This window comes from Cibotium barometz, chromosome 65, assembly GCF_041138505.1.
Source record: "Cibotium barometz isolate CiBa-2024 chromosome 65, ASM4113850v1, whole genome shotgun sequence".
NCBI classification, from domain to species: Eukaryota; Viridiplantae; Streptophyta; class Polypodiopsida; order Cyatheales; family Cibotiaceae; genus Cibotium; species Cibotium barometz.
Window position 1 is genome coordinate 16898618 of NC_141110.1, and position 14877 is coordinate 16913494.

Here is a 14877-nt window from a genome sequence, read left to right on the forward strand (position 1 = left end):
TACTTTGATTATCCACCCAACCATATCCCAAATAGTCCCTGAACTCATGGTTATATAGGCCTAAGTGTTGCATGACCTTCCAACATCAGGCCCTTGACCTTTCATTGGCTAGACATTACCTTTTCCTTGTCCAATGTCTCTTCAACTACCCCTAGAAGGGGGTGCCTACTTCTGTGTCCCTTGGGCTTCCATTGTACACCATCTACTTCTCTTTTTACTTCAAATTTAATGCCTATTAACCATTGCTTAGGTATTTCCTATTTGAAATCCCCTAAACATTATTTATATGCAACATTTTACATATAAATAATCTTTCCTAGTCTTACCTTCTTTTAGTGTTTCCTATCAGTCTCATAACATAGACTATGTGTAATGTCAATTGAATTTTTACCACATTATAGAACAATTTGCAGAACAATTTGCTAAAGACTTGCAGTTGCGTAAATTTGTTGAATTAAAGTCCATGTGGTTTCTAACCACAAGAGAGAAATATATTTGATGTTGTAGAACATGCAAATAAATTCCTTAAATGTAGGAACACTTTCAATATGACGTTTTTGAGGATTTGAAAACTTCAAGCATATATAAAGCCATGATATTATTTGATGCCTTAGTAGCAGTTTTTTTTTGACATCTTTCATAGTTGCAAGTGGGGCAACTATGGTTTAGTGTTTCCAAATGAGACACAAGTGTTGCATGTTTCCTTGGTCATAGTATTCAAGGAAAATACATACTGTGTGTCTTAGTTTCCTTATCGTAGTACTTAAGGAAATTGCAGGTGTAGATGATCATATAGTCTGCACACACGGACAATTGTTTATAGTTTTTTTAATTGTTTTACGGAAGAAAACACTTCTTAAAAAAGAGGCATTAGGCGAAATATGAAATCTCATTTTGGCCCCTTAAGGATTTCCACACCTCCTCTCTCTCTATAAAAATAGAATCTAAATGTGCAATCTCCACCAACTTTTGATTTAATTTGTAAAAATTTCACCATGAGACCATTTTTCTAGAGAGAGGAGGTGTGGAAATCCTTAAGAGGCAAAAATGAGAGTCGATATTTCACCTAATGGGAAGGTTGACCAATATGGCAAAGTTTATTCCAACAAAAAGATGTGAAAACATTTGAGCTTGCTAGGCTCTTTATCAAACATCTCTACAAACTATATGGCCTGCCCACAAATATAGTGTTGGATAGAGATAGGAAGTTTGATAATTACTTTTGAAGGGAAATATTCAACAAGTTGGATATTATTATAAGTGTGAGTATGGCCAACCATCTGGAGTTTGATGGTTAGACCAAAAATTCAACCAAGTTCTAGAGCATATGCTTGTGCATATATGAGTAGAAAGCAATCCAATTGAGATAAACATTCACTAGATTTACACCATTCAAGTTTATGCATGGATTCTAATCTAGATCTCCTATGTTGTAGAGCTATATAAGGAAAAGATTCAACACGTTGGTAGCATAGCCAAGTAGCGTAGTCTACAAACTTGATCTACCACAGAGCTCTCAAGTACATTTAGTTTTTCATGTCAATGGCATGTGAAAATAGTGTATTACTCGGGCAAGACAGTTTGCCTTGAAGTTCTAGCTATGCACTTATAGTTGTTTTGCGATTACTTCCATTGGAACCAGTGAGGATTCATGGGTGGAGATTGGAACATGAGGTATCTATGTGTTATAGGAACTTGTTAACTGGAAGGATAGGTTAGAGGAGGCATGCCATTAGAACAATTAAATACACTTACCAAAATCTTTCCCCAGTTTGTTTTCGCATATGAAAACTATTCTTAAGGAGAGGTAATGTCACGTAGCCTATAATGGCATGTGGGAGCTTGACCGGATGCGGAGCCTAAATGTCAGAGTGCAAATGACCAGTGCATCCGGGGACTAGGGGTGAGGGCGCCCAAGTCAGAGCGCTTGGGTGGTCGGGCAGGCTTATGGGCGGGAAGCCCCCTAAAAGTGTCCGGGAGTGTGGTGTTATCCATACTCCCCTGTATGGCTAGGTGGTGACTAGAGCTCCTTGCCCTTCTTAGCTATGGTGGAGGCTATGGCATCATAATAGCTATCTCCTTTCATGAGTTGTGTGTGCATACGTTGTGCCCACCTAAAGCGCTCTCGCAAGGTTGAGATTCCCTCATGGCATGACATTGTGTAGACTGTAACCTTTCATGGTTCTTATTTTCCCAATCTACATGACAAAGGACTTTTGCTTCCAATGCCTTCACTTTTCACATCAATTAGCTCTACATTCACCACTCTCTGCATCTCCTCTCCCACTATCATGAACATAATTCCATTGTATGCTCTTTGAGTCAACTGAAACAATTTGAAAACCAAGGTATATGCTTCATCCTTGACATATTCCATGTTCTATTCACAAACTCACAATGATCAAAAAAATTGGTAGCTTAGTAACATCCCTTTCAACATCAACCCTCAAGAAAGCTATTCACTCTTAGCACAGTGTGGTAGTCCATTGTACACCATCATGTGCTAGGCTCTCTCTTGTAGCCAGTTTACTTCTTTTAAAGCTAAAGCAGCCTTGCAATTTTGTATCATTTTATAGATAGATCCAATGGGGCTCTAGTAGTTCCTTATTTTGAAGCAGGGTTGCATAGAGAGATTTCACTTGCACAAGATAATCAAATGCACATTCAAATAGGCAACTAATTGTCTCAAGGGCATTGCTTTGATGCTAAAGGCTTCTACACACATCGGATTTAATGTCAAGGTTCTATTGCAGTCAATCGCGTATTCAACTTTGCCATCTACTTGGTACGCCTTGGCAGGATGAAAGCAACACTCTTCCATGAAGCATGACCCTAATTGGTACTATATCAGAGCTACATCTATGGCCAAAAAAAATCTATCATTGTGGAGGTGTTGGAGAAGGGGCTTTCAGGAAGTTCTAAGGTGGCTAAAAGAATAACGGGAGAGTCAGCCTTTCTATTCTAGGAAAAGCAGTGTCTCTACAATGGATTTTGGATTAGAATGAGCTAGATCACAACTCTGTGGTGGTGGTAGTTTCATGGTTGTAGTGTTGAGGGCAGTAGTAGGGATGCCAGTTGGATTTTTTGTGCCATGTAGACTTTAACTTACATTTTGGGAGCCTCAAGGTAGCAGCAATCTATGTGTTCATCTTTGGCATGTGGAATTCACCATCATCTACTATAAGCTTTGTCTAAGAAACTTGGTGTGACATTTGAGAAGTCACAAGTTGAGAGCTAGAGAGGTCTATTAGAGCGAGATCTTCTAGAGGGTGTGTGTGAGAGACAACGAGATAAACCGCTCTATTTCCCTTTATGGTGTTAAATTGTACATGTAATCAATTGAGGCTTCTATGCTTGCCTTCTCTTTATGAACGAAAAGGAAGTGTGTAATTAGGGACTGGGGTATTTTCTTTACTTTCATGGTTATTCCATGCTCATGCTCCATCCACACTGATCTTTTTTCTCTAGCTTATTGCCATGATGGCATGTGCATGTTATGAACACATAAACCTTCTTTGGTGGCGACTAATGTAATCTTTTCTAACGTCATCACCGTTAGAGCACACCTAGCCCTTTGATTTGTGTGTATAAGAGGCATTGTGTGGATAAGAGGAAAGTGCGGGAGGAAAGTGCGGGAGAGAGAGAAAAAGCATGCATGTCTTGCACTGCACTATCTTCAAGCACATGCACAATGGTTTACTTGCAGCATTCTTGAGGTCAATGTGGTGGTCAAGATTTTGTAGGATTAGAAAGAGGCCAGCTTCCCTATCCTCTTCCCTTACTGAAACCTTGGTCTCTCCGCCAGCCACACCACACAAACTGCCAGCTCATTCCAACTGTTGATTGCAACCCGACAATGCACCAAAGCTACACGTGATGCGATGCTATAAAGACTGCACCTGAGCGGCTACTACCAAGAATTCGGCAAAGCAACAAGATAATGCAACACCGATGTCCGTGTTTTCCCGACAAACTGGTAAGTACAGGTAATCCCTTTAACCTCTTTTTACTACTTATATTGGCTCCCCATTGTGAGTGGGTGTGCTCCCCTATGAAGGGTAGAACTAGTATAGTTATTGGGATTGTTTGCAGCACATCGTTGAGTAGTCCAATTTCCAAACCACCCACAAACCCCAAAGATAATCTTGCTACCACCAAAACTAAATTAGCTTCCACTTATAGCCAGACCCTTGTAAATTTTTGGTTTGCACTCAATCCTCTTCACTCACATTCGTTCGTCCCCTCACTGTTGAAATATACAAGTGAATAGGGTGTGTGTGGGAACAAGCTCTTGGATAGAGATTGTAAAAGAGGAGATGTAATTGTGAAAGAACCTGTGAAAAGGTTAGAAGAATCTACTGGGAGAGAATAATGGGTAGCATGAGGGAATTTAGGAGTGTGGAGATATTCTGGGAGATATTCAGGGAAAAAAGAAGAGGTGGAGAGAATCAGGCAAAAGGTGGAGATATTCTGGGAGTGAATCATGGAGAAATCAATGGGATTTGATGCTTGATGTAAACTCTATAAATTGAGGCATAGCCCTAATGAGAATTTGCTGGTTTTTGAGTATCCATGCCTACATTAATCTATCTGCTAATTATTCACTAATTACGTATTAATCATTTACTAATCACTTTCTTAATCATGTTGATTCTAGTGTTTGATCCACCATAGCTCATCATTTTGCTCAAATTTCAACATGGTATCAGAGCCATGCCTAGAATCAACCAGATTTATAAGCCCATTAGTGAATTAATTAGGATTAGTAAAAAAATAGCAAAAAATCAAATTTTTAGTGAGTTTTCACTTCTCCCCTTCACCCCCAGCCAGTGGAGGATCTCTAGCACCTTGCACACATAGAATTAGGGCAAAAGCTTCTAACACAAGCTAGCTAACCCATAGGAGCTCCAACCCATCGAATCAGAAGCGCAAACCGCCCACGGAAGCTCCCGATTTTTGCTGATTAAAAAGCTACGTTTTTCTGAGATGATTTGGTGATTTCTACTTCCACAGATCAAAGGTCTCTAATTCCTCTTAGCCCAAGGGGTAATCAAGCATGCTCTACAAGCTGGTGAAGACAGAAATCAATTTCATCAAGTCTACAGAGAGATCCAAGCTCTTCATCAAATCTGCAGGTGACTTTGGTAAAACAGAGATTAAGCTTTCATTAGTTGGTCAAATCTTGTGTTTCTTGGCTTAATCCTCTACTAGACTCATTGCTATTGATGCCTTTGAAAGCATTTGAGCTCATTTGAAGTGGAAGGCACCAGATCTAGGCTCCCCGCATACTCTGTTTTCTGCACACAAAACAGAGCATTAATTTGCCAATCAGTGATTAATCAATGATAATCACTGTACTTTGGTGCAATTGAGGGTTCAAATTAACCATTAGGTATCTGATACAGATCCCTATAACTTCAGATTTCAAATCGGAGTTGGTTTGATACTCCAACCATCCCGTACAAATTGGTTACCCTTGATTTAATGTAATTTCTGGAAAAATTGTGCTGATAAAATTGTGAAAATCATCTTTTTGCATTTAACCCTTGGTTAATGCCTGTAAATCTCACTCAAATTCAAGATTATTCACAGCCAGAGTTGCATTTGGAATGTGCATAAGAATGGATGCTATACGCATTATGTATTGGGCACATTGCATCAGTGTAAAAATGGGAACAGACACTGCCCTTGTCCAGAATAAGGCAAGAGGTAAGACCTCCCACATAAATTTGGGTTTGCATTGCATAATGACACAAGATGAACATCAAAAGCCCAAAGGAACTGTCAGCAAAACATTGAAACATGTTGCTCACATGGAGCAAAATGACCTGACGGACGAGCTCATGGCCCGAGCCATGAAAGAAGAAGAATATCTCTTCCCAAGAAGAGGATCCACACCAAGAAGAAAAGCTAAAAGAAGACATGGACACGAGAAGAGAAGCTGCCCCAAGAAGAGAAGCTGCCTCGAGAAGACTGAAAGAAGAGGCGGACACGTGGAGAGATGCTGCCACGAGAAGAAGACTGAAGACAAGAGAAGATGTGAGGCTCCAAAGAGTGAGGAGCCATGTGAAAATCTCTGAGAGAGAGAGAGAGAGAGACCCCACAACCCAATGTAACCTGCCCCAATAAAGTAAAACCACCTCTGAGCCACCGATGATGTAGGCCACGTGGTAGATGTATGTGTGAGCACTTTAGTCAAGGTCGCGGGCACTTATAGTAGCCTTGGACACATAGAGAGAGAGTGTGTCAAGGACTATGGAGTTTAGGGACTTGAGGCACTGGTCGCGGACTGTCAAGTAAGAAAGAAACTTGATACAGGGTCCAGGTGTGCTGAGATAACTTAAGGGGAGGAGTAGACACTGGTCGCGGACTGCCAAGTAAGGGGAGGCAAACTTGGTATAGGGTCTAGGTGTACTAGGAGTATTCACTTGAGGGGAGGTGTTGAAATATACAAGTGAATAGGGTGTGTGTGGGAACAAGCTCTTGGATAGAGATTGTAAAAGAGGAGATGCAATTGTGAAAGAACCTGTGAAAAGGTTAGAAGAATCTACTGGGAGAGAATAATGGGTAGCATGAGGGAATTTAGGAGTGTGGAGATATTCTGGGAGATATTCAGGGAAAAGAGAAGAGGTGGAAGGAATCAGGCAAAAGGTGGAGATATTCTGGGAGTGAATCATGGAGAAATCAATGGGATTTGATGCTTGATGTAAACTCTATAAATTGAGGCATAGCCCTAATGAGAATTTGGTGGTTTTTGAGTATCCATGCCTACATTAATCTATCTGCTAATTATTCACTAATTATGTATTAATCATTTGCTAATCACTTTCTTAATCATGTTGATTCTAGTGTTTGATCCACCATAGCTCATCATTTTGCTCAAATTTCAACACTCACTAACACTTAAGCACATAGGACAACACCATTCTTCCTACCTTCTGGTCCAACACCCATTCATGCACTCATGCCTTTAGAGCTAATTGCACCCATGGCCCACACCACACCTTAACATGGCACTCCAACATTGGATCCCACTCTTGCATGTAACATCCATACCCCAGGTCAACACTTTGTATGAATGCCTTTGATCTTATTGTCTTGACTTCTTCATCGAGTCTTGTTCTTGCTTAGTATATCCTTCTTTCCTTAAAGCATAATTTCGGCGTCCGTATAGTCACAAGGGCTATTAGCTCTCCATCCACGCTCGGCACACCTAGACTTTGTGAAGATACCACAATCACAGAATCCTTCATCTTATCCAATCAAAGGGGAATCCTTCATCTTATCCAATCAAAGGGGAATCCTTCATCTTATCTAATCAAAGGGAAATCCTTCATCTTATCCAATCAAAGGGGAATCCCAATCGTGGTCTATGGAGCCGCCAGATCTATGCACCCAAATGGATATCTTCACACAAAGCGGTGGCTCTACATCATCTACCTTTGTAAGCATCCAAAGGGTCACTAGCTCTCCATCCACGCTCTTAGTACACCTAGACTTCGTGGAGATACCCGCATCGCAAAATCCTCCATCTCATCCAATCAAAGGGGCATCCCAATCGTGGTCTATGGAGCCGTCACATCTACGCACCCAAATGGAGATCTCCACACAAAGCAGTGGCTTTGCATCATCTGCCTTCCTAAGCACCAAATTGGCCTACATTTGTTCTAGTCACAAGGGAGGTAGAGATGCCCAAAAGGTCAAAGCAATGCTGTATGCCCAAAGTTGACAATGTCTGGTGTTTCATAATTCCACCCCCAAGCTACGGGACGCTTTGTAATGCTTCCCTTATATTTGCTCGACATCACCCTGCTCTTGAAGCAAGTAGGCCAAAGAGCCACCAACACTTCAAAAAGAGGCTCAAAAAGTGCCCAAATCCATTCGGCCATGCTCAACAAGCCACCCACTCCCAGCTTCCCAATGTCCCTCCTAGGTAGGGTGTCCTCAATTCTTCCATTCTCATGGACACCCCAACCTTAGTCACACCCGCCTTATCGACCAGCCTCATTACACATCCACCACCTACATGAGCCCACCTTTTGCCTAATGCCCATGCACATGCCACCTATAATATCCATAGGATCTGCATGTAATAGATGCATATGCACTGTTCATATACGAACCTATAGTGAGTGTCATCGTCTCGATAATTCTCTAGGCAGCACAACTTTGGATGGGGGGACCATGGTGGGCACAAGCCTCTGGCCCCCCATCTCCTAGACCTTCCTACAATCAATAGGACCTTTCATGCCTCATCTTCAACCACCCGGTCCATTCAATCCACCCTACATCTAGCTCAAGTGCTCATCAATGCCAAGTCCCGTCCATCGAGCCCCATAGAGGCCGCCTAGCTCCATTTTATAGCTATGGATATAGCCATGCCTCTAACAAGCTATTGATCTTGACTCCCCACAAAAAAGGGATGTCAAGTAAATGTTAAAGAAAGCATCAAAGAGAGTCAAAGAAAGCAGTTGTGTTAGAGAAGTTTTTATTAGGAGAAGTGCACCCACACAGGCACACCTTTCATCCATTGCCTTCACCCTACATATCTCACTATGGGCATCATAATAATGTTTTCACTTCTTACATCTCATGGCACACACAAACACTTGCACTTACAACTGACCTCATCTTAGCGCAACCCTCTAGGTACATCTCTGGATGGGGGCGACCATGGTGGGTGGCCCATAGTACAACCCATCGGATGTGGAGAACCCTCGGCCTTGTAGGCATCTCACCCTAGCTTTTATACCTCTTTCCTCTACTTCAGCTCCAACTCCACACCAATAAACAACTTGCCCTGGCTGACGTATTCATCAAGCAAAGCCCCATCTAGGTATAATACCTTATTGCACCACCAAGATGCCTCGGACCTCCATCTACCCACACCAATCATTCCACAAGGTATACTCACACTCATTCCGCAAAATACAGGTTGCAGACTGTTTCTGCTAACTATCTCATGTTGAAGGGTCCACACCACTTCTATAACCAACATAGGCATGGCATGAAGAACCTCTTGTATTCTTTTGAATCTTTCTTGCTTGATGGATGCATGCTAGATAGGTTTGATTGTAGGTTTTCTTCTTGCATTAGCTTTCACTTCTTCCCCTACCTTTTGTGAGAGAGAACCATCGTGAAGTGAGAATCTTCTTACATCCATCTAGACATTGAGAGCTCTCCTTTCACCGCAAAGTCGTTTAGTTTCTAGACCATACTTGTTTTTCATATTAGCTTTAGCATCTTCTTTTGCTACATCATCCTTTACTTGGAAGAGATGCACACAAATATATTAAATCTCTTATTTTGTGAACTGTAAGTAGGTGTATGAACCTCTCTACTTTTACATGTGGCAAGGTTTGCAAAGAAGCTATTAATAAAAAAGGGCATGTGGTTCAAATAAGTGATAATAACTTGCCTTGAAAGTTAAAAGCCTTGATTGAAATGGTGATTAAGTTGTAATCATGCAAATTTACAAGATAGAGTTCTCATTGCTTATATGTAAGGCTAGTAGTTATAGCTCTGGTCAAAGTTTTAATGGAGAAAATCAAGAAATGAAAGGTTCATTTTCACATGTCCTTGTACTTTATAAAAACAAAAAGTAACTTAAAATATGAAAGCTTTCTTGTAAGGATAAACTTTAAACAATACGATTTTCTATTCTCTCTTAAATAAAACTTTTTCTAGATTGATGTGCATTCGATTGTCAACAATTTCTTCAAAAAGGTTGCTACCCACATAGAATGCTAGTTTGGATGTGAAATGAGCTAGATAGAAAGACATAATCTTTATTCGAAAAGGTTATTACTCGCACACAATACTAGTTACTCACATATAATTTAAAAAATGTTGTTACTCATAAAATACTAGTTATTCACATGTAATTCAAAAAGGTTATTACCCACATATATAATACTAGTTTAAATATGAGCCAGAAAAAGAAGTTGTTCTATTGTGAAAATTAAAAAGATTGTTGCTCACATATAATAATAGTTACTCACATATAATTCAAAAAGGTAGTTCCTCACATATAATTCAAACAAGTTGTTACTCACATATAATAATAGTTACTCACATATAATTCAAAAAGGTAGTTCCTCACATATAATTCAAACAAGTTGTTACTCACATATAATAATAGTTACTCACATATAATTCAAAAAGGTAGTTCCTCACATATAATTCAAACAAGTTGTTACTCACATATAATTCTAAAAGGTTGTTACTCACATATACTTTAAAAAGGTTGTTACTCACATATAATACTAGTTTGAATATGAGAAAAAAGAAGTTGTTCTATTGTGAAAATTAAAAAGATTGTTGCTCACATATAATAATAGTTACTCACATAATTCAAAAAGGTAGTTCCTCACATATAATTCAAACAAGTTGTTACTCACATATAATTCTAAAAGGTTGTTACTCACATATACTTTAAAAAGGTTGTTACTCACATATAATACTAGTTTGAATATGAGAAAAAAGAAGTTAGAAAATTAAAAAGGCTAACATATTACTCACATATAATTCAAAAAAAGACTATTCCTCATATAATACTAGTTTAAAAATGAATTAGGAAAAGAAGCTATACTATTGTGGAAATTAAAATGAAAGTAGGTTTATAGAGGAGCTAATCATTTAACCCTTGGTTCTTACTAACTTGAAAACAATTAAAAAGCTCAAACATGGACAAATGAAGTGGATATAGAGTTGGAAGAAGTTGAGTTTGGCTTTTGAAATGGGAAGGTATAATTGAGGCAAAGTTGGCACATTGTAAGAAGTCCTTAGAAGTTGTTTCGTATTAATGGCAAGGTGATGTGGCATTGTCACACATATGATGTAGGGCTAACAAGTATTTTCTCTTTCATGTTTATTGTATTATTGTAATGGTATTGTGGCATTGTTGCACATATGATGTAGGGTTAGCATCATGAACTACCAAATTTTCCCTTTGATGTTTATTGAATAAACATAGCCAAAAATAGTAATAACCCCATAGTGTTTTGACGATCCATTTTTGCAAAGAGAGTTCAATTGTGCCTAAAAGGGTAGAACTGAGTTGCATGTAATGCAAAATCCGACCGAAAGTATCCTTGACACTCTTGAGGGCTTGGCTCCTTTTTTGCACCAAGCTATTTCATAATAAAGGGGTGTTAATGGTGATAAGAGAGAACATCAAACGTAGGCCAATACCAAGGTATAATTAGGAACATGTTATAAAGTGCAAAGGAAACTCAACAATAGAACTAAAGACTTGTGTAACATGAGGTATATGAGATGAGAGGAAAGTTGAGAGAGAGAGAGAGAGAGAGAGAGAGAGAGAGAGAGAGAGAGAGAGAGAGAGAGAGAATGTGAAATGTGGTGCCCATGGGTGGGTAGTATAACGGTTGGGTCTCATTATTGGGGCCTGGCTTAGATGCCAGTGAGCTACGTGACGAGGGTTGGTTATGAGTCGATGGAGTAATCCACCTTCCCACTAACCAGAATGTGAAATGTGGAAACGTAGCCTATTGTATGTGAAAAAATGTGCGCGTTGTTGATCGCGTCAGAGTGTGAAGTGGGGTAAGGTTGGAGATTGAGAGTCCCAAGGATTCGGGTTCGATTCTCCCCTTGTGCAAGCAAGCGATGGCATTTGTGAATAGAGTAGTTGTACTTTAAAATTCAAGTCAAGGGAAAAAAAAAGAAGGAAAAAAGAGGGAAAAATGTGTGCATGGGGAAGGGCCCGACAACAATTTTTTGAAAGATTTAGTTTGGCGCCAGTTAAAATGCAAGCCTGGCACGAGGGTGACGTGTTCTGCCAGCTCGGACCAGACCTGCACAGCAACGGATGATGTGTCGTGGTAGTGCCACGCGGTGGCGGGCCAGAGGTTGCATGCGGGGCATTCCATGCGGCAGGTGTTCGAGCCACGTCAGCCGTGGTCCTCTCGCCTAGCTTTGCTTTAATTTTTTCCATCCATAATTCTCATCAGCAGTGGAGGATCCTCTCTCTCCGTGTGTCAAGCGCAGCTGCACGGAAATAAGCATAAAACGAAGGGGTTCTAACAGGGCGAGAGAACAAAAGAAAGACAGAAATCCTTTCGTTTCGCCATAGCCATGGCTTTTGGAAGCTCCCAGCTCCCCCTTCACAGACCCTTCGACACCTTCTTACCTTTCCGATCCTCCGCCCTTCCTTCCCCCTCCCATGCTGGCTCCACGACGCTAGCCACCGCTGCGACCAGCGCAAGCGTGCCTGACTCTTCCCGCACCCTTAGAGAACCCCATTCCCGCAGCGGTGGAAACAGCAATAGCGCTGCTAATGGCGCGGCCGCCGCTGCTGACGCCGCCGCCGCCGCCCTTCTCCTTCAAGCACGGACCCTGCCTGCTCACCCTCCTCACGCCACCACCTCCCATGCAAAGTCCCTCTCCAACGCCCTCCGATTCGGCGGCCTTGACATCTCCCGCCATTCTTACAAGGAAAAGTTTGTGATCCGTTGCTACGAAGTCGGCATGAACCGCACGGCATCCATCGAGACCATTGCTAATCTGCTCCAGGTATTTTTTCAAGGGTTTTGCGGTGACAAAATATATTGTTTGTGGCTTGCTTTTAAAAACACTCCAGTGTTGAGGGAAATGTTTGTTTGTTTGTTTGTTTTTTTTTTTGTGCTTTGTCTAGGGATCAAACGCTCTCTGCTTTTTCTTTGCTTTATGTTCCTCCTTTTCTGACTTCAATCAAATGGCAAAATGCGCGCATTCTCTGAGCTCTCTGTGCTGCCATAAGCATCTAATGCTTGTTGCAGTTTATGCCAGGAAGTGGCTTGCGATCATGCACAGAGTGTGGGATTCTCTACTGATGGTTTTGCTACAACCCCCTCTATGCGCAGACGACGGTTGATATGGGTTACTATCCGGATGCACATTGAAGTCGATGAATACCCTGTCTGGTAGAGCCTGTAACTGTTGATCTTTAGTACATTGAGATCTTTTTGATGCAGCAAATGCTATCGTTTTTTGGTTAAACAAAAAAAAATATTTCTGGACTTCTCTTGTAAGTTTCTGAGTTATGCTTTTGGCATCCTTGTGCAGGGGCGATGTTGTCGAGTTTGAGACTTGGTGTCATACCGAGGGCAAAGTGGGTACAAGAAGAGATTGGCTAATGACAAATGTGGCAACTGGAAAGGTCGTCGGTCGAGCTACGAGGTTGAGTGTCTTATTTGCTGCTCAAACATTGTTACATGGCACTTTTTTGTGTGATTATTTCTTCAAAAATTTGATGCTTTAATTTATGCCCTTTTTGCTTGCATGTCTTGCTTGTAGCACCTGGGTAATGATGAACCAGGATACTAGGCGACTCTCACGGATAACTGAAGATGTGCGGGATGAATATACGCGCCACTGCCCAACTACACCTAGGTATATATAACTATGTAGTGCTTTGCTTGTCATGAACTGACTAGTTTGGAAACACTGTACTTGCCTTTGGTAACAAGAAAGTTGTTTCTTTATAAAATACAAGATGAGGGACTGCAAGAGGAAGTAGACAATTAAAAATTAAAAATGCAGGTATGCATTCCTGGAAGAAAGTAGCTGCAGTTTGAATAAGATTCCAAAACTAGAAAATCTGGCACAGCATATGACATCCAGTCTTATGGTAAGTTTTGGCAGAAACCTTAAAGCTAGGCCAAGCAAGTTATAGTGACAACAAACACATCTCATGCTTAGTTAAATTCAAACTGAACGGTTTTGGTGTCCTTTGGACAACATTGGCAGCCAAGACGAGGTGATCTTGATATGAATCGGCATGTGAACAATGTTACGTACATCAGTTGGACTCTAGAGGTCAGTGCTTTTGTGAGATCTCTTGTTTGTTTTATCATTGGCAGAAGGAACAGACCTCTCCTTCTGCTAGTTAATCATCTTTGATGTTCTGACTTCACAGAGCATGCCTCAACATCTAGTGGACACACATCAGCTACATAGAATCACACTTGATTATAGACACGAATGTAAGCATGGTGACATGGTAGAGTCCCTCGCAAGTTTGGAATCTTGCTGTAATGCACATAGTAAAGAGGAGGAGCTCTCTTTCTTTTGTGCTGCTAAAGATAATGGAGCTGCTGTAAATGGCACAGCATCGAGCCTAAAAAAGGAGGGCAGTGATGACGGCTTCAAATTTCTGCATGTTCTTAGGTTGGCAGGCAGTGACATTGAGATAAACAGGGGGAGGACAGTTTGGAAGAGAAAAGCTGAAAGGTTGTAATTGATGGGATTTAGCCTTCAGATTACCATCATTGTAAGCAAAATCTTTCAAGAAGATATAATGATATACTTTAATGTATAGTACTACACAGTTACTTTATAAGCGGGGTAAATATGTTCAATGAGTATTTGTTATGCCAACTCATTGAGCTAGTAAATGGCTTAACATCAGTGGTATTCATACCCAAACTCATGTTTACACAAGCCCAATTACAGTAATGGAAGTTTATTATTATCGACTTTTGCCAGATTGTGTTTTACTAAAGTGGTTATTTAAATGCGATGTGTTACGATGGCATCATGTAGGTTACCTAATGGCATAGATAGGTCACTTGAGATCAACTTGAATTGTTTCTTAGATGATGGTGTGATGTGGGTCACTAAGGATGAACCTTGAGGGAGTTTAATTTGCTTTGCACCAGAAAGACATTTTAAATTACAAGGCGAAAAGAAAACATGGCAAAGGAGGTAAAGAATATGGCGGTCTACATTGCCAGTGGGTGAGAAGACTGCACACTCCCATGGTCAAAGGAAAGAGGGTTGTGTCTCAAAGGCCTCCTAAACCTTCAGGCAATAGGAGTTGTTGGGGAGAGAACTTGTGTTTTAAGATGTATTTAAAGGTTCAAATTTTAGCTACAAATG

The 14877-nt window shown here is 40.7% G+C and overlaps 1 protein-coding gene across 1 annotated transcript; it reads left to right on the forward strand.

The window, feature by feature from the left end:
- Positions 1-11979: 11979 nt before the first annotated feature.
- LOC147602975 (oleoyl-acyl carrier protein thioesterase, chloroplastic-like) lies at positions 11980-14476 on the forward strand. Its single transcript, XM_086797069.1, has 7 exons — positions 11980-12531; positions 12787-12920; positions 13063-13176; positions 13294-13389; positions 13540-13627; positions 13747-13815; positions 13916-14476. Exons 1-7 carry the CDS (start codon positions 12094-12096, stop codon positions 14234-14236), a joined length of 1260 nt encoding a protein of 419 aa, XP_086653195.1. The 5' UTR covers positions 11980-12093; the 3' UTR covers positions 14237-14476.
- Positions 14477-14877: the final 401 nt, after the last annotated feature.

Coding starts and splice junctions, on each gene's coding strand:
- LOC147602975 (XM_086797069.1), top strand. CDS start 12,094: ATGGCTTTTGGAAGCTCCCAGCTCCCCCTTCACAGACCCTTCGACACC. Junction 12,532..12,786: donor CCATTGCTAATCTGCTCCAG/GTATTTTTTCAA, acceptor AGTTTATGCCAG/GAAGTGGCTTGCGATCATGC. Junction 13,628..13,746: donor ATATGACATCCAGTCTTATG/GTAAGTTTTGGC, acceptor CAACATTGGCAG/CCAAGACGAGGTGATCTTGA.